At 45.3% G+C, this 20,762-nt stretch overlaps 2 protein-coding genes across 9 annotated transcripts; one reads left to right on the top strand and one right to left on the bottom strand.

Moving 5' to 3' along the window:
* Positions 1 to 796: 796 nt before the first annotated feature.
* On the top strand, positions 797 to 3,959 carry LOC123085432 (translation initiation factor IF-2). 7 transcript variants are annotated; one of them, XR_006439772.1, is made up of 5 exons: positions 797 to 1,238; positions 1,816 to 1,950; positions 2,603 to 2,752; positions 2,826 to 2,887; positions 3,698 to 3,959. XR_006439772.1 is itself a non-coding variant. In XM_044507066.1 (5 exons), the coding sequence occupies exons 2-5, from the start codon at positions 1,919 to 1,921 to the stop codon at positions 3,723 to 3,725; spliced, it is 231 nt and encodes a 76-aa protein (XP_044363001.1). In that variant the 5' UTR covers positions 797 to 1,238; positions 1,816 to 1,918; the 3' UTR covers positions 3,726 to 3,959. The 7 variants fall into 7 exon arrangements, 3 of the variants coding, with proteins under 3 accessions (XP_044363001.1, XP_044363002.1, XP_044363000.1); XM_044507066.1 differs by having other exon boundaries at positions 2,644 to 2,752; XM_044507067.1 differs by having other exon boundaries at positions 1,333 to 1,950; positions 2,644 to 2,752.
* A 4,956-nt stretch (positions 3,960 to 8,915) lies between these two features.
* Positions 8,916 to 12,011, bottom strand: LOC100682520 (E3 ubiquitin-protein ligase SDIR1). Of its 2 annotated transcripts, none has more exons than XM_044507063.1 (9): positions 11,742 to 12,011; positions 11,321 to 11,515; positions 11,155 to 11,212; positions 11,025 to 11,077; positions 10,686 to 10,914; positions 10,465 to 10,600; positions 10,214 to 10,265; positions 9,814 to 9,930; positions 8,916 to 9,287 (listed from the first exon to the last, which is right to left on the bottom strand). In XM_044507063.1, the coding sequence occupies exons 1-9, from the start codon at positions 11,865 to 11,867 to the stop codon at positions 9,171 to 9,173; spliced, it is 1,083 nt and encodes a 360-aa protein (XP_044362998.1). In that variant the 5' UTR covers positions 11,868 to 12,011; the 3' UTR covers positions 8,916 to 9,170. The 2 variants fall into 2 exon arrangements, with proteins under 2 accessions (XP_044362998.1, XP_044362999.1); XM_044507064.1 differs by having other exon boundaries at positions 10,214 to 10,262.
* Positions 12,012 to 20,762: the final 8,751 nt, after the last annotated feature.

Below are 20,762 nucleotides of genomic sequence, written 5' to 3'. Positions count from 1 at the left end.
CCAAATATGCTATCATCATTAATTTTTAAAATTATGTTCAGGGTGCAAACTTAAACAATACCTTCTTTATATGATGAGATATTTTAGAAATGCCTATTGCATATGTCCTTATAGATTGGTTGTTTTTGGTGGAGCTATCCAATATATTTGCAACCAAATTAAGTAACTGAATTATGATTGCAAACACACACAAAATACGTAGATTTCAAATATGCTATCATCATTAAATCTAACTTGGTGCTAAATACATCTATTTGAGGGACAAGTTTGGAACAAGCTTTTTCGGACAGAGGGAGTATATGACAAAAATAATGCTCTTATGCACATGTTGTCATTAAATATTTAAATGTACTTTGCTATTTTCATTCTAATGCAATATTTTTTTGGGCATCACCGAGAAACAACAACAAATGCGTAAACATATACTGGCAACTAGGTAGATATTTGTGTTGTATAATGAATTCTAAACACCTTGAGTACACTTCAAAAATCATCACACCTTTATGTTTTTGCACAACACCACTTATCATGTTGCTTGTTGTGTGGCATCATGAAATTTTTTAAGGGGTTTGTTGATGTCGTTGTGTTTATGAGGCATGCATTTTTTTCTCCCGTTGCAACGCACGGGCATATTTGCTAGTAATAATAAAGCACGGATTGAGTCTCCGGATTCACCGTCATGGCGTTTTTGCATAACAAACCTTATGGTATTAAATAGTTAACCCGCAGTCCAATAAATAATAATAATAAGTGGAAAAAATGTTTCGTATTTGAGCCCCACCCGTGCAGGCAGGCGTACGACAAATAAAAAACCCGACCCCCGATTCGAGCGACCGCGCCTCCCACCGATGAATCCGCCGCCTCCCCGCCGCCGGCCGACATCCTCCGCCACGCCACCCTTCGTCGCGTCGTCCTGCCCGCACCCTGGTCTGCCTCCTCTCCGCCACGCCCTCTTCCCTGCGCCGTCCGACTCCTCCGCGCGCGGTTCGCCGACACCGAGGCCCAGGCCGCCGCGCTCCGAGCCTGCGCCGGCCGGCTCATGCGCGCGCCGCCGACCGCGACCGGCTGCTCAACACGCTCCTCGCGGCCGCGGGCAACGACCAGGAGGAGGAGGACGCGCCGGAGGTGGGGCAACGTCAGAATCAACGCGCTCGGATCCAGCCGAGGATTACGGCGACACGGACGCGGAGGCTCCGGCCGCGGCCGCCGCACTCCCTCCGGTCATCACCTTCCTTCCAGTGAGCTCACTTCCACCTAGCCTCTCCCCCCTTCCTCTTTGTTTTTTAACTGATTACCAACTTCTTGATCAATCCTGCTCCTCTGCTCCCGCAGGATGGCTTTCTCTGTTCAATTGCTTAATTTGGTTGTCTTTGTCTTACCTGAACTGCAAGGGAACCAACTTACATGGCATGATGGATGTAGATAAGTAGATGTTTTTTTGTTGTGTTCACATGCTTTCTAATAGTTTTGAGCAATAGGCATAAATCTGTTATAATCAATCAAAGACAGTGAGAATGTTTGCTGAAATCTTTAGAAGTGGGGATCCTATGAATTGCTTTGATTGAACGTCCAACGATGATCTCATCTTATAGTAACTCACTTTTGAAACATTGTATTGGTAGTTTTTATCTTTACGATTTTTCCTTCTGTACATACTGGATTGCATTATTTAGGACATGAGACAGCGCTGCAAACAGCTCACGAGAGTAGTTAGCATATGCAAATCATTGTATATTTTCATTTATGCTTCTCTTAATAGAAAATAGTACTATTCTGGGGAAGGGCATCTGGCTGAGTTTCAATAAAACTCTTCAGGTTTTGTATGGTGAGATTCTCTTTATAAAACAAGATTTGTATTGGTGGTAGATCGACAACAACTGACAAGGACTACCACGATTAGAGCTACTCTTTGGCACCCATGTTACAGTATGAAGTCAAGCAGGCAACAAGGTATGACATTGCCATCATTTAGTTTGCGGGTAGTGCATAGGTCTATTTAATTAGTTTTTTCACACGATGGCTCATGGTGTTGGTTGATAAATATGTGTGTGTGCATGGAACAACTAATTGATCAGAACTGACAACATCATTATTTTCAGAAATTGTAATACAAATAAAGAAATAAAATAAATGAGCTTCGTATGAATGATGCATGACAAAGTTGTCATATATACATGCCTGAGTACAGCATGTCCTTTTTTTCTTTTTTTCTTTTTCGAAAAGGAGGGTCTCCCCGGCCTCTGCATCAGAACGATGCATACATGTCCTGAGTACAGCATGTCCTATACCCAATATTTCTTTAGTTCAATGCTAAGTTAGTAAATATACATTTTAGGCCAAAATGTTTAGAAATCCCAAGTTCAATCTATTATTTTTATAAATAAATTAATGATGATTAAATAAAGACATATAATATATCTAAGGTATTTACCCAATATTTACCATGAAAAGTCCAACCATTAGCTGCGTGGTTCTCTATAGTGGCCCCCCTAACAAAAACAAGAAAGGGAAGCACCTTCAGCACTGAATTAAATACATATGAGAGTTATCTTTTTTGTTGATAATCTTTAGTGTAAACACTTATATTTTTCTTGATTGCCAGATTTTATGCACTCTTTTCATGGTATATATATGGGAGTACAGGGATCCGTGGGACGAGGCCAAGGTGTACGTGCGCAACCTTCCCTACGACGTTAGCAGCGAGCGCCTTGTGCAGCTCTTCGGGCAGGACGTCGTCGTCGAGGTCACCGTGGTGAGCATGCTCTTCCTCTTAGACCATCTTCAACGCTGGATGCTAGCATAAGGTGATATGATTTGTTTCACAGTCGATATGTGGTATTGGTGACAGAAGGTGCATCACGCGCTTGGGTATTTTCCTCCGCACGAGGTAAAGTACCAAATGTGTTTTCAATATGTAATTAGCAGCCATGCTTAGCATCAAGCTTTGATAGAGGGGGCGCTTAGATGATTTTTGATTTTAGGTATTTATTTTCTCTATCTCTGAGCATCTGCACAGACAACCCGCATTATAGATGATATTAGCCTGCTGCCTGTGTTGTTCCTCTAGGCACACACACACACACACACACACACACACAGACACGCACGCGCACGCACGCACCCACACACACACACACACACACTTACTTTTTGCCTGGTGAAGGGAATGCCTCAAATCATCGGACTCCTGATTATGTGTCGTGTTCGTGAAAGACTGAAACTGACACTATCGGTTCTAAATGTAAATGATGTCTGCTTTAATGTGGTTGTTGAAGCTCAAATGGAGTGTTTATGCATAACTGAAGTGGCACATTTAGTTCTGGACATATCCAACAGCCTCCAAAACTTCTGAAAGCAAAGAGCTGGAGAACCATCCTCTAGGCTCTCCTGTACCCCAACAGATTATTTTTCTTCCAAAACTATTGATAAACGCAGCAAGTTTTAAGTCCAATTCCACATCCAGATGTTGTTATTCAGGTTGTCATCATAGTGTATCAGCTTCAAAGTTTATTTTTACTCTCAAGTAGTTAATAATATGTGAACCTGAACACTCAAACTACTGCGGGGGTAGGATTTCTGCAGTATCTGTTTGGACTAGAATTTTCTGAATTGTAGTAAGCTTGGCAACTACAGAATACATTGTGTCGAGATATAATAGCACTTGATTCTCTAACAATCGTTGGTTCATGAATTGCAGCAGGATGAACCCAAGGCCCCTCCTGTGAATCCCATTGCTTACCATTTTTCATGATTGAGATCTTGGGATTTAACATTTTGTATTTTCTTGTTTATTTTCTTTTTCTTTTGGAGGAGAACAAGATGCAGCTTGTGATATGTGAATTTACAACTTTTGTTGAATAAACAGAATATATCAACTGTAAGTTGATGTATAGAAAAGTCAACCCTTGCATAGATTTTGTATTATATATAGTTAACTCAGTATAGTTAACATTTTTTCATCTTTCTCCGGGAGCTCTTCAGATATCATCTACACCTCAGACAAGTAACATTAACTTGCTAAAAGCACGAAAAGTAACACAAGGTTTGCAAGTTTGACAAAGTTTCCCTCTGTTCTTGAATGTAGCTATTTTTATTTTCCTTCTATTCAAACTGGTGTTGGCATGGCGACAAAAACATTAACTTCACACTGTTGCTAGTTGTGACGTTTTGTCAAAGTTGAATACAAGAAAGTGGATTTGTAACGCCAATTATTTTTCTCCTGGTGCAACACATGACAATATGTGCTACATCGAAAGGAAAAGGAGGAAGTAATGCACTAGAAGTTTTACAGTCATGATGCACATTGAGGAGTTAGTGGTGTGTTTTCCTTTTCTTTTGAGACAATTGTCGTATAATGGAAAAAGTACACTACCGTTCGGCTGAAACCCATCATATTTCTAACGGTATACAACCAAAATCGAGGTGAGACCAGATGTTATGCTGAAAGTTTCAGGTTAGTGAGCACAAATTAATTTTTTTTCCTATGGCAATGCACGGATAAGTTTGGCATACAACGATGATATCTAATTGCATTGTCTTTTGGACCATTTAAACTGAAATTAATTATCAATTTTGATCAGAAATCCCATCCCAATACTTTTGATCACTACTGTACTTCAACCACAGAAATTATTTTAGTTTGCCATGTGCCAAATCACCAACGGTACAGAGGCCATGCAACTTGGAACATCAAGTAATAGCATATCCATTTTTACTTATTCTATTTCTTGAGAAAGTTATTAATTGTTTTGAAAATCTTTTTTAACCAAAATTGCTTCAACAATGTTGTTCTGCTATAGTTGTTTGATTATTTCAAAGTTGTTTGAGTGGTATTTTTTCAACTATCTAGGCATATACTCCCTCCTTGTCTAAATATAAAGTTATATAGTCTATATTGAAATCTTTAAAAAGGCTTATATTTAGGCACGGAAGGAGTATTTATTTATTTTATACCCGGTGCAACGCACGAGCCCTTTTGCTATATATATATATATATATATATATATATATATATATATATATATATATATATATATATATATATATAATAAAGTCATTAGTGCTTCTGGTGGTATGTCATATATATTGTCTCAAAGTTGCAAAATATAACCTACCGATGCCACCTATAAGTGAAAAAAATGCTTCACACAAGAGAACCCCACCCGGGCCGGCCCATGTAGTAAGGTTGCGCTGGGAGAAGACAGCACGCCCGTTTGGGCCGACTCATGTGGGTGCCACCTGTTTTTAAGTTTCTTTTTTATTTTTATTTTTCATTTTCTGCTTTTGTTTTTTCTACTTTAAATAATTTGGTACTTAAAAATTTAGAAAAAATAAAAATGATAATTTCTAAATAAAATGATCGCAATTTTTTAAAAAAATTATTGAAAAATAAAAAAATCTTCATGATTTCTAAAAAAGGTTTGTGTAAAAAATGTTAATAAAATTGAACAAAATCTTTGCCCAAATGTTATCCGTGATGCAGCAAAATGTTGTCAAGGTGATTGGGGATTATGATTTTTTCTTTCGATGCAACGCACGGGCTCTTTTTTGCTAGTAATTAAACACAAACCAAACTAAGCATGACCTAATGACTACCGATCACCCTCCCGAAGTTGAGGTGCAGCTCAACGACCTTCGAGCCGCAGACGTCGGCGTTGTTCCAGCGACATCTCCAGCAGGTTGTGCCATGTTGCTCACAGAGAAGGGCCTTGGCCTTGCGCACACATCTTCAACTTGTCGACGGGCGTATCACTCGCAGACAATGAAGCCCTTCTCGAGTGCGGCGGTGGGCGTCGCTTTCCTACATCATCCGTGACCGATCTGTTGAGTAGCATTGTATTAGAAAATATAGGCTAGACTAGAAAATATTACGGCTTGTCTTATACTTCAAGTAAATCATGTACTCTATATATATGCTCACGAGGCTCAAACAATACAACGATTATTCCATCAATCTCTCTTTCTCCCTTCTAACATGGTATCTAATGCAAGTCGATCCTAAACCCTAGCCGCCGCTGCTTTCATACCCGCGCGCCGCCTCCGGGGCGGTTGGTCTCCTGACCGCCGCTAGGGGCCGTGCCGCCCGTACCTAGGGTTCGTCCGCCGGCTGTATTGGCCGGCTGCCCTAGAGAGTCTTTTTTCTCAATCCTTTGATCCGGATTTTCTCTCTCGCCGGTCGCTTTGATCGGCGTCTTCTTTTTAGTTTTCCGGTTTGCGTCGCCCACCGCCACCGTCGATTCCGTGCGCCTCTACTCCAACACCGGCGGTGATCGGTCGGCTTCGTCACCGACCCGGCGGCCTCGTGCGTCGTTCGCGCGTTGGCCCACCGCTAGCCCCGACCCGGCGGCCTCGCGTCATGCAGCGGTCCTTCACCGTCATCGTTCGCGTGACGGCCCGTCCGTCGATCTACGCCGGCTGTCACCGCTCTGCTCCGACCGGGACTTCTGCCTCACCCCAACCCAGCGGCCTCGCACCATGCGGCGGCCAATCATAGCCGCCTTGCCGCCCGCCGCCGGCGGCTTCATCTCGGACTCCGCCGCCACCGCGCCTACACCGAGCGACGTCCCCGACCTCGTGCGCGATCGGCTTGATCACCCGCTCGCCGCCGCAATCCGCCTCATCTCCGCCTCCGCAAGTCCCGTGAAGATCGTCCCCAAGTTCAGCGCGCCTCTCCACCGATCGAGTATCGGGCTGCCGTTGCGTCGCCCCGTCGGGCCGCAGCGCCGCCGCCCCGTGGTTCTCCTCGCGGCTGCATCGACTCGTGTGTCGCTGCTGCGTCGCCCCTTCGGGCCATAGTGTTGCGATACGCGGTCCCCGCCGCCGCCCCGAGGCCGTCCTCGTGGTTGCACCGACTCACGAACCGCCATTGTGTCGCCCCTTCGGGCTGCAGCGTCACGGCCCGCGGTCCCCGCCACCGCCCAGAGGTCTTCCAGCCGTCGCCCCGACCCGCCTGCGGCCGCTGCGTCGCCCCTTCGGGCCGTAGCGCCGCGGCCCGCGGTCCTCTCCGCCATCACCGCGCGTCGACCTCCCGTGGTATGCGCCGCGCCGTCTTCCTTGGCGCGGGAACGCCACCGTTCGCGCCGGTCTTCGTCACGATGTCAGGGTTCTTGGCCTACTTCGAGCACCGCCGCCACACTCCTAACCTAGCCGCCGCCGCTCTTCTTTGGCCGCCGCCGCTACCTCCGTAGCCGCCGCCGCCCATCCACCCCCTTTGTCTTTGTCCAGCACCAGCTCATCGCCAGCGTCGCCGTCATCTACCCGCTTCATCTACTCCGACAACTGCGGGCGACATTGGCGCCGCAACCGTCGTCGAGTCCTTCTCTGCTGGCTTCTCCGGCCTCTTCGACATGGCGTACAACTCGTGCAGGTCCCAATCTACGCATGCCCGGTGCTGGCAACACCGCCGCGTGCCTTCGTCCACGACGTGTCCCCGGGCCTGGCAAGCCTGGTGCGGCGCTTCGTCAACTTTGTCTTCGACCGTCTATGCATGCCCGGTGCTGGCAACACCGACGCGTGCCTTCGTCTACGACGTGTCCCGGGTTTGGTAACCCCGACGCGACGCCTCGTCAACACCATCTCCTCCCCGGCGCACCACTCTTCGACACCACTGCGCCCATGCTAACTCGACGCCACCTTGCGCCCGCGGCTCCACGGAGACTTCCTAGACACCGGCTACCCCGACTCGACATCGACCACGACATTCTTCGCACGGCTACCTCGACCACGGCTACACCACCATACGCTCTCGGCTACATCGACAAACGGCACAAAGGGCTACCGCCTGCTTGAGTAACCTCGTTGGTTTCCACTCCAGCCACGACTCCGCGATGCGTCGACCGTTACGACTGTGGGAGGGGGGAGGGGGTCCGCCGGCTTGTCTTCGGATTATTCTCCAGTCTCACCGTCTGCGTCGCTACCGTTGTGACTGCGGGGGGATGTTGAGTAACGTGATTGTATTGGGAAACATAGGCTAGACTAGGAAATATTCTGGTTTGCCTTGTACTCCAAGTAGATTATGTACTCCTATATATATGCCCACGAGGCTCAAGCAATACAACGATTATTCCACCAATCTCTCCTTCTCCCTTCTAACACGGCCGAGCACCCATTGAACTAGGAGCTTCTCATTCTGGAGGACCTTCGACGACGGCACCGCCTAGCGTGAGGAGCACGTCCACTGCGACAAGGATGTCATCCCGTGCGAGGACAAGTGCTGACATCGCGCGATGGCCCCCGGTCGTACACCGATCACCACAAATCCTCCGAAAGCTCTGTCTCGACATCCTCCCTGTTGACATTGTCGTTGGAGCCCTCACTCTCCTGGGACATCAACACAACACGGGAGGAGGATGTCCACAAGGAGGACAATGACATGATAGGGGAGGGGCAATCACGGATGCGTGCACGGTGACGAGTTGTCCTGGTGGCGTCAGGAGTCAGATATAGGGCCAGTTCTTTTGGACAATTCTCCCAAAATTGACCCCCTTCCCAGCTTCTTTCAAAATTGCCACTCCATATTTTTTTTTACAATTCCTAGCTAATTAGACCTTAACTAACTAGGAATTGTAAAAAAAATGAAGTGGCAATTCTGGAAGAAGCTCAAGAGGGGTCAATTATGAGGGAATTGCCCAAAAGAACTGTCGGATCCCGTGCCCGCGACCTCGCACACCGCTCGGCCCAAACATCCTCCCCCTTGGTGCGGCCCATTGCAAGGGGTGAGAGCTGATAGGTTTTCTGTGGTTACCCGGCGGCGAGGAGGGGTAGTGGAGTTAGAGTGTGTAAGGGATATATACAAGAATGGGGCCAGGCTGTTGGGCCCACATAGCAGACAACCTCATTTCATCCCAACATAAAATGAGGTTGTCCACTATGTGGGGATGAAATGAGGAACAGTCCTCAGGCTGTTGGACACACTCTGGTCTAGTTTATTTTGACAAACACCTTTCTACGCACCCTGCATTATACAAGATCTTGACCGGCAGCGTAAATAAAACTCAACAAGAAAATAGCAACAACCTTTGGATGCATAAACATCACAAGAGGAAGGAACTGGGAACACATCGTGTACAGAAACTCTCGGCAGGACTAAACAGCTCCTTCCCGATTCCATGGGTTTTCCGTTAGTACTACCCCCTAGTAATATTAGGTTAAGAACTGAAGCTCATGTCATGTTACACCATGGCATCCATTTCGCTGCCGGCGCCATGCCACACGTTGCTCACCTGGTGCTTGCAGATCGGGCATGTTCCTTGTTGGCGCAACCATGGATCAATGCAGTTCACATGAAACTGCAAAACAAGATGGGGCATCGAGTAAATCTTGCAGGCTTGTCATGACACAAGATTAATAGCAGGCTAGCAGCATGTACAACGTGCAGAAATGCATACGGAAGGGAGTGCCCAACCAAGTGAAAGTGGTTCTAAAAAAACAATAAACAAGTGAAAGTGTGGAACAAATAATGTACTCCCTTCGAACCATAGCACTACTAAAGTTGTACTAAGTGAGCGACAAGTAATACAGATCAGAGGGAGTACAATATTTGTATATGATATCTCTACAAGCAATGAGGTAAAACTTTCACGTTTGTTGCTTCATTGTAATCATGGATAAACTGCGCAAAATGCACTAGCATGAAACACAGTTTTGGATTCCTAGGATGCTTATAGGAAATTGGTCAACATTATGTCAACTAAGTTGCTCTATCACAGTACTACAGTTATCAGGTATTACACATTATCATATCATGACAATAATTGAAGTCCTCTACTGTCAAAATGAAGAAAACAACTGCAAGATGATCAGTATGATAATTACCCGATGCAAGCATGGCAGGCTTCTCAATAGATCACCCGCGACAACTTGCTCTAAGCAAACACTGCACGTCAACTCATCATCTGTCATTTTGCTTGTTGCATCTGCATCTTGCTTTTTCTGTACAGCAAAAGCAAACATGAAATACTGAAAACAAGGACTGCGTACCATGGTGGCACAGTCCAGACCATGCATGTGTTTGGATACAGCTTAATTGAAACAAAAAGGGCACAGCCATTAGCTGTGTGATTGTTATGGTACTACCACGGCTGACTAATGAAATTCCGAAGAGCGTAACTGTCAAGCTGAGGCTACACTGCTAGTTGTCTAGTCGTACCAAAATGGAAATAGATATATAATGGATTTACACAAGAAATATCAAAGGAACACATTTATTCCTTACCTCCTTGCCGGATTCAGGAGAAGAAACCAATGGTTCAGATGGCCCATCACTACTGAATCAAAGAAAAAAAGAGTTAGCTACGCGCTGTGCAAGCAAGCAATTATGCATTGTTGGTTACATTTTTCCTAGAGGAACTCAGTAGGCAAGCCTCAAACTGCGCTATAATTGGTCGGTTACATACTGAAGAAAGAAGGCACTCAAAATCAGTTTGCTTTGGCCATAATGCACCTTAAAAAGATAATTAATCTTGCCTTTTTCGAGAAGGGGTGCTCCTCTGCTGCGCCTGAAATTTGTATCTGAAAACAGGCAGAGTATTTATTTCTTCTTCAGTCATAGAAGGAGCATGTGGGCTATTGTCAGTATCTAGCGCTCTGAGAGCATCATAATCTGCAAGCAAAATGTCCAACAATGGTATTAAGTTTGCACGAAACAGTAAAACAGCAAGCAGAGCGAACAAAACTTATCAGTGTACCTAAATCATCAAACTCGCGGTCAAGCAGAGCAAGTTGGAGTCTAAGGCTTTGCAACCGGCCTCTCGAAGCAAGGGCTATGGTTGGCGGGACATGCACCCGCAACTCTGTGCGTCCAAGGAAGCCGTTGCCGTCTGCAGCATGAGCTTGAGACTGCGCTTGGAGCTGCTGGCATGTAGCGTACATCCTAAGGCTGGTGGCCAATAGGAACACACCTAAGACCATCCAAAGCTACAAAAAGAGACAGTTCTGAGCAATCCGACAAAAGTTATGAAATTACTCTATGAAGCTTCATAAGCATAATAACACATGCATGATCACATTGTGCATGAACAACTAACCAAAAAGTTCGGAGACATCTGGTGCGAGCTCAGTACCATGAACAAAACAAGAACTGGCCAAGAAAAAGAAAAACACTAATTGTTAACAGCTTAAAGATAACTGGTTGTACACACAACGCACCCACATTACCAGTTACAAGAAAAGCTAAGGAATTGCTGTTCACCGGCCGCCCCCCGGCATGAATCCGCTGCACACAAGCACACAAGTGAATGGGGTCAGATATTTAGAACAGCAAATCTGCTCTAGGTTGAAATGCCGAATCATTTCAGACGAAATGCACAGAACAGAAATTCACCATGGAACGGCGCTCCGCGGCAAACCCTGGGAAGCCACCGGCCTCGATGTCGGCCCTGCTGCCCCGGAACACAAAGCTCATGGCGTCCACCGGCCACCACCACCACTTCCACCAGGTGTAAGATGGGTTCCAAAGCAGCGCCTTCCTGCCCCTCGCGGCAACAAAAACTTTGACGAGCCCACGTAGCAGCGCCCACTGAAACCGAAGAGGACACCAAGAATGTAAATCGAACAAGCGGCGGAAAGCGACGCCTCAACCGAAACTGCAATTTCTGGAATCCCGGTGGTCCCGACGCGTAAAACGCCCGGATAACCCTGAAGCTTCCGGAAGCTTCGCCGCGCAGGTGCGCGAATTCAGGGCCCAATCGGGAGAGGCAGTCACAGATTCGGGGAAAGGAGCGGGATTTCCAGGAGGCACGTACCTGATTGGAGAGGCCTGTTGAGCCGGTGTTTGCTCGCGCGGACGCGGGTAGCGGTGGGGAATGGGGAAAAGGGGGGGAGAGCAGTAGAGAAGAAGAGCTCGAGAGCGAAAAGGGCGTTTTTTTCATTTTTGGCGGTTTCAGATCGTGTGCGTCATGTGGTGGAAGGTGCGTAGCCTCATCTTAGACCGTCCACGTGATGATGGCCGTATCGAGTTATGATCTTAGAGCAACTCTAGCAGAATGGGCAAATTCATTCAAACTGCTTTCTTTTTTTACCGTCGTATGGAGTGCGAAAAAAAAACAGCTATAGCAGATTCTTCATGACATGAAGCTTCATGGAGGCGGGGGATATGAATCACACGTCACAAAACTTCCGGCACTTGGCGGAAGATATTTTCTCTTACACGCCACCCTTCCACTGTCGGCGAGTCTCCGTCGGCACCATGGTTGGACGTCGGTAAGTCACCATCGCTATCACGGGTGGACGCTGGCGTGTGTTTGTTATCCCCTTCTTATTTCTGACACAATCGACGTCGCGGCCCCGTCCTGACAAGGGCACCGAATCTTTGTGCTTTATGTGCCAATCCCTAGATCGATTGCTGGCATGCATAGTTGATGATGAAATACCAAGTAATAACATATGACATAGACATAGCAGATCCAGTTTTAATATGTTATATATCTACGAGCTCATGGGCTAACTTACAATACAATTATACGGCAGAAAAATATTCTACTCCTGTGGTGTCCATCCACACACAGGCAACAATTGAGTATAGCGTCATAACCCTACTTCGTACCTCTCCTTCAATACGGAAAATCTTGCAACATGATACGTTGCAGCCACAAAGGTCAATACTTTGAATGTATTGACAAATAACAGTAGTTGAAGTAAAGTTTGTTTAGAAAATCAATTTCAGCTTGAACTATAGCCATTGGAGTATAGGTTCTACTGCCCAAACTATGTGACAGGATCATTGGTGATGTCGATGGCTTCGATTTCCCCCTCCCGGAGGGAACTTTCCCCGGTGGAATCACTCCGCCGGAGGGCAAAAGTGCCCCTGCCCAGATTCCGCCTCGAGACGGCGGTGCTTCATCCCGAAACCTTCTTCTTGATTTTTTTTCTAGGTCAAATGGCATCATATAGCAGAAGATGGACTTTGGAGTCCTGCCAGGGGCCCCACAAGCTCGAGGGGCGCGCCCCCCAGGCTTGTGGTTGCCTTGTGGGTCCCCCTCTGGTAATTCCTTCGTCGGTATTTTTTATATATTCCAAAATAAATCTTCGTAAAACGTCAGGTCATTTGGAGTTGTGCAGAATAGGTATCTGTGACGTAGACCTTTCTAATCTAGAATTTCAGATACCGGCAATCTTCCTCTTCATGTGAAACTTGCAAAATAAGCGATAAAAGAAATAAGAATTGTATCATAAAGTGAAATAACAGTCCAAATTGCAATAAATGTCAATAGGAAACCATGATGTGAAATGAACGTATCAACTCCCCCAAGGTTATGTTGGGTTTCGTAGTAATTTCAAAAAATTTCCTACGCGCACACAGGATCATGTGATGCATAGCAACGAGAGGAGAGTGTTGTCTACGTACCCAACGCAGACCGACTGCGGAAGCGATGACACGACGTAGAGGAAGTAGTCGTACGTCTTCACGATCCAACCGATCAAGCACCGAAACTACGGCACCTCCGAGTTCGAGCACACGTTCAGCTCGATGACGATCCCCGGACTCCGATCCAGCAAAGTGTCGGGGAAGAGTTTCGTCAGCACGACGGCGTGGTGACGATCTTGATGAACTACAGCAGCAGGGCTTCGCCTAAACTCCGCTACAGTATTATCGAGGAATATGGTGGCAGGGGGCACCGCACACGGCTAAGGAATCGATCACGTGGATCAACTTGTGTCAACTTGTGTGTTTAGAGGTGCCCCTGCCTCCGTATATAAAGGAGCCAAGGGGGGGAGGAGGCGCCGGCCAGGAGGAGGTGGCGCAGGAGGAGTCCTACTCCTACCGGGAGTAGGACTCCCCTCCAATCCTATTCCAACTAGGATTCCCAAGGGGGAAAGAGGGAGAGGGGTGGCCGGCCACCTCTCCTAGTCCTAATAGGACTAGGGGAAGGGGGGAGGCGCGCAGCCCCCTTGGGCTGCCCCTTTCTCCTTTCCACTAAGGCCCATGATGGCCCATATGGCTCCCGGGGGGTTCCGGTAACCTCCCGGTAACCCGGTAAAATCCCGATTTCACCCGGAACACTTCCGATGTCCAAACATAGACTTCCAATATATCAATCTTTATGTCTCGACCATTTCGAGACTCCTCGTCATGTCCGTGATCACATCCGGGACTCCGAACAACCTTCGGTACATCAAAATGCATAAACTCATAATATAACTGTCATCGTAACCTTAAGCGTGCGGACCCTACGGGTTCGAGAACAATGTAGACATGACCGAGACACGTCTCTGGTCAATAACCAATAGCGGGACCTGGATGCCCATATTGGCTCCTACATATTCTACGAAGATCTTTATCGGTCAGACCGCATAACAACATACGTTGTTCCCTTTGTCATCGGTATGTTACTTGCCCGAGATTCGATCGTCGGTATCCAATACCTAGTTCAATCTCGTTACCGGCAAGTCTCTTTACTCGTTCCGTAATACATCATCTCACAACTAACATATTAGTTGTAATGCTTGCAAGGCTTATGTGATGTGTATTACCGAGAGGGCCCAGAGATACCTCTCCGACAATCGGAGTGACAAATCCTAATCTCGAAATACGCCAACCCAACATCGACCATTGGAGACACCTGTAGTACTCCTTTATAATCACCCAGTTACGTTGTGACGTTTGGTAGTACCCAAAGTGTTCCTCCGGTAAACGGGAGTTGCATAATCTCATAGTCATAGGAACATGTATAAGTCATGAAGAAAGCAATAGCAACATACTAAACGATCGGGTGCTAAGCTAATGGAATGGGTCATGTCAATCAGATCATTCTACTAATGATGTGACCTCGTTAATCAAATAACAACTCATTGTTCATGGTTAGGAAACATAACCATCTTTGATTAACGAGCTAGTCAAGTAGAGGCATACTAGTGACACTCTGTTTGTCTATGTATTCACACATGTATTATGTTTCCGGTTAATACAATTCTAGCATGAATAATAAACATTTATCATGAAATAAGGAAATAAATAATAACTTTATTATTGCCTCTAGGGCATATTTCCTTCAGTCTCCCACTTGCACTAGAGTCAATAATCTAGTTCACATCGCCATGTGATTTAACAGCAATAGTTCACATCACCATGTGATTAACACCCATAGTTCACATCGATATGTGATCAACACCCAAAGGGTTTTACTAGATTCAGTCATCTAGTTCACATCGCTATGTGATTAACACTCAAGGAGTACTAAGGTGCGATCATGTTTTGCTTGTGAGAGAATCTTAGTCAACGGGTCTGTCACATTCAGATCCGTAAGTATTTTGCAAATATTTATGTCAACAATGCTCTGCACGGAGCTACTCTAGCTAATTGCTCCCACTTTCAATATGTATCCAGGTTGAGACTTAGTGTAACTTTTACAACAAACTCTTTTATCACCTCCATAATCGAGAAACATCTCCTTAGTCCTTACTAAGGATATTCTTGACCAATGTCCAGTGATCTACTCCTAGATCACTATTGTACTCTCTTGCCAAATTCAGAGTAAGGTATACAATAGGTCTGGTACATAGCATAGCATACTTTATAGAACCTATGACTGAGGCACAGGGAATGACTTTTCATTTTTTCTATTTTCTGCTGTGGTCGGGATTTGAGTCTTACTCAATTTCATACCTTTGCAACACAGGCAAGAACTCTTTCTTTGACTGTTCCATTTTGAACTATTTCAAAATCTTGCCAAGGTATGTACTCATTGAAAATCTTATCAAGCGTCTTGATCTATCTCAATAGATCTTGATGCTTAATATGTAAGTAGCTTTTACCGAGGTCTTTTCCTTTTAAAGAACTCCTTTAAAACACTCCTTTATGCTTTGCAGAAAAATTCTACATCATTTCTGATCAACAATATGTCACTCACATATACTAATCAGAAAGGCTGTAGTGCTCCCACTCACTTTATTGTAAATACAGGCTTCTCAAAAAGTCTGTATAAAACCATATGCTTTGATCAACTCATCAAAGCGTATATTCCAACTCCGAGAGGCTTGCACCAGTCCATAGATGGATCGCTGGAGCTTGCACACTTTGTTAGCTCCCTTTGGATCGACAAAACCTTCTGGTTGCATCATATACCACTCTTCTTCCAGAAATCCATTCAGGAATGCAGTTTTGACATCCATTTGCCAAATTTCATAATCATAAAATGTGGCAATTGCTAACATGATTCGGACGGACTTAAGCATCGCTACGGGTGAGAAGGTCTCATCGTAGTCAATTCCTTGAACTTGCCGAAAACCTTTTGCGACAAGTCGAGCTTTGTAGACAGTAACATTACCATCAGCGTCAGTCTTCTTCTTAAAAATCCATTTATTCTCAATTGCTTGCCGATCATCGGGCAAGTCAACCAAAGTCCATACTTTGTTCTCATACATGGATCCCATCTCAGATTTCATGGCTTCAAGCCACTTTACGGAATCTGGGCTCACCATCGCTTCTTCATAGTTCGTAGGTTCATCATGATCTAGTAGCATGACCTCCAAAACAGGATTACCGTACCACTCTGGTGCGGATCTTACTCTGGTTGATCTACGCGGTTCAGTAGTATCTTGATCTGAAGTTTCATGATCATTATCATTGGCTTCCTCACTAACTGGTGTAGGTGTCACTGAAACAGTTTTCTGTGATGAACTACTTTCCAGTAAGGGAGCAGGTACAGTTACCTCGTCAAGTTCTACTTTCCTCCCACTCACTTCTTTCGAGAGAAACTCCTTCTCTAGAAATGATCCATTCTTAGCAACGAATGTTTTGCCTTCGGATCTGTGATAGAAGGTGTACCCAACAGTTTCCTTTGGGTATCCTATGAAGACACATTTCTCCGATTTGGGTTCGAGCTTATCAGGTTGAAGCTTTTTCACATAAGCATCGCAGCCCCAAACTTTAAGAAACGACAACTTTGGTTTCTTGCCAAACCACAGTTCATAAGGCGTCGTCTCAACGGATTTTGATGGTGCCCTATTTAACGTGAATGCGGCCGTCTCTAAAGCATATCCCCAAAATAATAGCGGTAAATCAGTAAGAGACATCATAGATCGCACCATATCTAGTAAAGTACGATTACGACGTTCGGACACACCATTACGCTGTGGTGTTCCGGGTGGCGTGAGTTGCGAAACTATTCCACAGTTTTTCAAATGTACACCAAACTCGTAACTCAAATATTCTCCTCCACGATCAGATCATAGAAACTTTATTTTCTTGTTACGATGATTTTTCCACTTCACTCTGAAATTCTTTGAACCTTTCAACTATTTCAGACTTATGTTTCATCAAGTAGATATACCCATATCTGCTCAAATCATCTTGTGAAGGTCAGAAAACAACGATGCTTGCCACGAGCATCAGCACTCATTGGATCGCATACATCGGTATGTATTATTTCCAATAAGTCAGTAGCTCGTTCCATTGTTCCGGAGAACGAAGTTTTAGTCATCTTGCCCAAAAGGCACAGTTCGCAAGCATCAAGTGATTCATAATCAAGTGATTCCAAAATTCCATCAGTATGGAGTTTCTTCATGCGCTTTACACCAATATGACCTAAACGGCAGTGCTACAAACAAGTTGCACTTATCATTATTAACTTTGCATCTTTTGGTTTCAATATTATGATTATGTGTATCACTACGATCGAGATCCAACAAACTATTTTCATTGGGTGTGCAACCATATAAGGTTCTATTCATGTAAACAGAACAACAATTTATTCTCTTACTTAAATGAATAATCGTATTACAATAAACATGATCAAATCATATTCATGCTCAACGCAAACACCAAATAACACTTATTTAGGTTCAACACTAATCCCGAAAGTATAGGGAGTGTGTGACGATGATCATATCAATCTTGGAACCACTTCCAACACATATCGTCACTTCACCCTTAACTAGTCTCTGTTTATTCTGCAACTCCCGTTTCGAGGTACTAATCTTAGCAACTGAACTAGTATCAAATACTGAGGGTTTGCGATAAACACTAGTAAAGTACACATCAATAACATGTATATCAAATATACTTATGTTCACTTTGCCATCCTTCTTATCCGCCAATCACTTGGGGTAGATCCGCTTCCAGTGACCAGTCCCTTTGCAGTAGAAACACTTAGTCTCAGGCTTAGGATCAGACTTGGGCTTCTTCACTTGAGCAGCAACTTGCTTGCTGTTCTTCTTGAAGTTCCCCTTCTTCCCTCTGCCCTTTTCTTGAAACTAGTGATCTTGTCAACCATCAACACTTGATGTTTTTCTTGATTTCTACCTTTGTTGATTTCAGCATCACGAAGAGCTTGGGAGTTGTTTCCGTTATCCCTTTGCATATTATAGTTCATCACGAAGTTCTACTAACTTGGTGATGGTGACTAGAGAATTCTGTCAATCACTATCTTATCTGGAAGATTAACTCCCACTTGTTTCAAGCGATTGTAATACCCAGACAATCTGAGCACATGCTCACTAGTTGAGCGATTCTCCTCCATCTTTTAGCTATAGAACTTGTTGGAGATTTCATATCTCTCAACTCGGGTATTTGCTTGAAATATTAACTTCAACTCCTGGAACATCTCATATGGTCCATGACGTTCAAAACGTCTTTGAAGTCCCGATTCTAAGCTATTAAGCATGGTGCACTTAAACTATCAAGTAGTCATCATATTGAGCTAGCCAAACGTTCATAACGTCTGCATCTGCTCCTGCAATAGGTCTGTCGCCTAGCGGTGCATCAAGGACATAATTCTTCTGTGCAGCAATGAGGATAAACCTCAGATCACGGATCCAATCCGCATCATTGCTACTAACATCTTTCAACACAATTTTCTCTAGGAACATATCAAAATAAGCATATGAAAGCAACAACACGAGCTATTGATCTACAACATAGATATGCTAATACTACCAGGACTAAGTTCATGATAAATTAAAGTTCAATTAATCATATTACTTAAGAACTCCCACTTAGATAGACATCCCTCTAATCCTCTAAGTGATTACGTGATCCAAATCAACTAAACCATGACCGATCATCACGTGAGATGGAGTAGTTTTCAATGGTGAACATCGTTATGTTGATCATATCTACTATATGATTCACGCTCGACCTTTCGGTCTCCGTGTTCCGAGGCCATATCTGCATATGCTAGGCTCGTCAAGTTTAACCTGAGTATTCTGCGTGTGCAAAACTGGCTTGCACCCGTTGTAGATGGACGTAGAGCTTATCACACCCGATCATCACGTGGTGTCTGGGCACGACGAACTTTGGCAACGGTGCATACTCAGGGAGAACACTTCTTGATAATTTAATGAGAGATCATCTTATAATGCTACCGTCAATCAAAGCAAGATAAGATGCATAAAAAGATAAACATCACATGCAATCAATATAAGTGATATGATATGGCCATCATCATCTCGTGCTTGTGATCTCCATCTCCGAAGCACCGTCATGATCACCATCGTCACCGGCGCGACACCTTGATCTCCATCGTAGCATCGTTGTCGTCTCGCCAATCTTATGCTTTCACGACTATCACTACCGTTTAGTAATAAAGTTAAGCATTACATCGCGATTGCATTGCATACAATAAAGCGACAACCATATGGCTCCTGCCAGTTGCCGATAACTTGGTTACAAAACATGATCATCTCATACAATAAAATTCAGCATCATGCCTTGACCATATCACATCACAACATGCCCTGCCAAAAACAAGTTAGACGTCCTCTACTTTGTTGTTGCATGTTTTACGTGGCTGCTACGGGCTTAAGTAAGAACCAATCTCACCTACGCATCAAAACCACAACGATAGTTTGTCAAATAGACTCCGTTTTAACCTTCGCAAGGACCGGGCGTAGCCATACTTGGTTCAACTAAAGTTGGAGAGACAGTCGCCCGCAAGCCATCTCTATGCAAAGCACGTCGAGGGAACCGGTCTCGCGTAAGCGTACGCGTAAGGTTGGTCTGGGTCGTCTCGTCCAACAATACCGCCGAACCAAAATATGACATGCTGGTAGGCAGTATGACTTGTATCGTCCACAACTCACTTGTGTTCTACTCGTGCATATAACATCAACATCAATAATCAGGCTCTGATACCACTGTTGGGTTTCGTAGTAATTTCAAAAAATTTCCTACGCGCACACAGGATCATGTGATGCATAGCAACGAGAGGAGAGTGTTGTCTACGTACCCAACGCAGACCGACTGCGGAAGCGATGACACGACGTAGAGGAAGTAGTCGTACGTCTTCACGATCCAACCGATCAAGCACCGAAACTACGGCACCTCCGAGTTCGAGCACACGTTCAGCTCGATGACGATCCCCGGACTCCGATCCAGCAAAGTGTCGGGGAAGAGTTTCGTCAGCACGACGGCGTGGTGACGATCTTGATGAACTACAGCAGCAGGGCTTCGCCTAAACTCCGCTACAGTATTATCGAGGAATATGGTGGCAGGGGGCACCGCACACGGCTAAGGAATCGATCACGTGGATCAACTTGTGTCAACTTGTGTGTTTAGAGGTGCCCCTGCCTCCGTATATAAAGGAGCCAAGGGGGGGAGGAGGCGCCGGCCAGGAGGAGGTGGCGCAGGAGGAGTCCTACTCCTACCGGGAGTAGGACTCCCCTCCAATCCTATTCCAACTAGGATTCCCAAGGGGGAAAGAGGGAGAGGGGTGGCCGGCCACCACTCCTAGTCCTAATAGGACTAGGGGAAGGGGGGAGGCGCGCAGCCCCCTTGGGCTGCCCCTTTCTCCTTTCCACTAAGGCCCATGATGGCCCATATGGCTCCC

Source organism: Triticum aestivum, chromosome 4A (genome assembly GCF_018294505.1).
Source record: "Triticum aestivum cultivar Chinese Spring chromosome 4A, IWGSC CS RefSeq v2.1, whole genome shotgun sequence".
NCBI lineage: Eukaryota > Viridiplantae > Streptophyta > Magnoliopsida > Poales > Poaceae > Triticum > Triticum aestivum.
This window is presented reverse-complemented; position numbering and strand designations above follow the sequence as displayed.

Bases quoted from the DNA above. Each gene is read 5' to 3' on its own strand.
- LOC123085432 (XM_044507065.1), top strand. From the start codon at position 849: ATGAATCCGCCGCCTCCCCGCCGCCGGCCGACATCCTCCGCCACGCCA. The intron at 1,239-1,815 runs GTGAGCTCACTT...AAAACTCTTCAG, and splicing joins CGGTCATCACCTTCCTTCCA to GTTTTGTATGGTGAGATTCT.
- LOC100682520 (XM_044507063.1), bottom strand. From the start codon at position 11,867: ATGAAAAAAACGCCCTTTTCGCTCTCGAGCTCTTCTTCTCTACTGCTC. The intron at 11,078-11,154 runs GTAATGTGGGTG...TTTCTTGGCCAG, and splicing joins CTTAGCTTTTCTTGTAACTG to TTCTTGTTTTGTTCATGGTA. The intron at 10,266-10,464 runs GCAAGATTAATT...TCTTTGATTCAG, and splicing joins AGCACCCCTTCTCGAAAAAG to TAGTGATGGGCCATCTGAAC.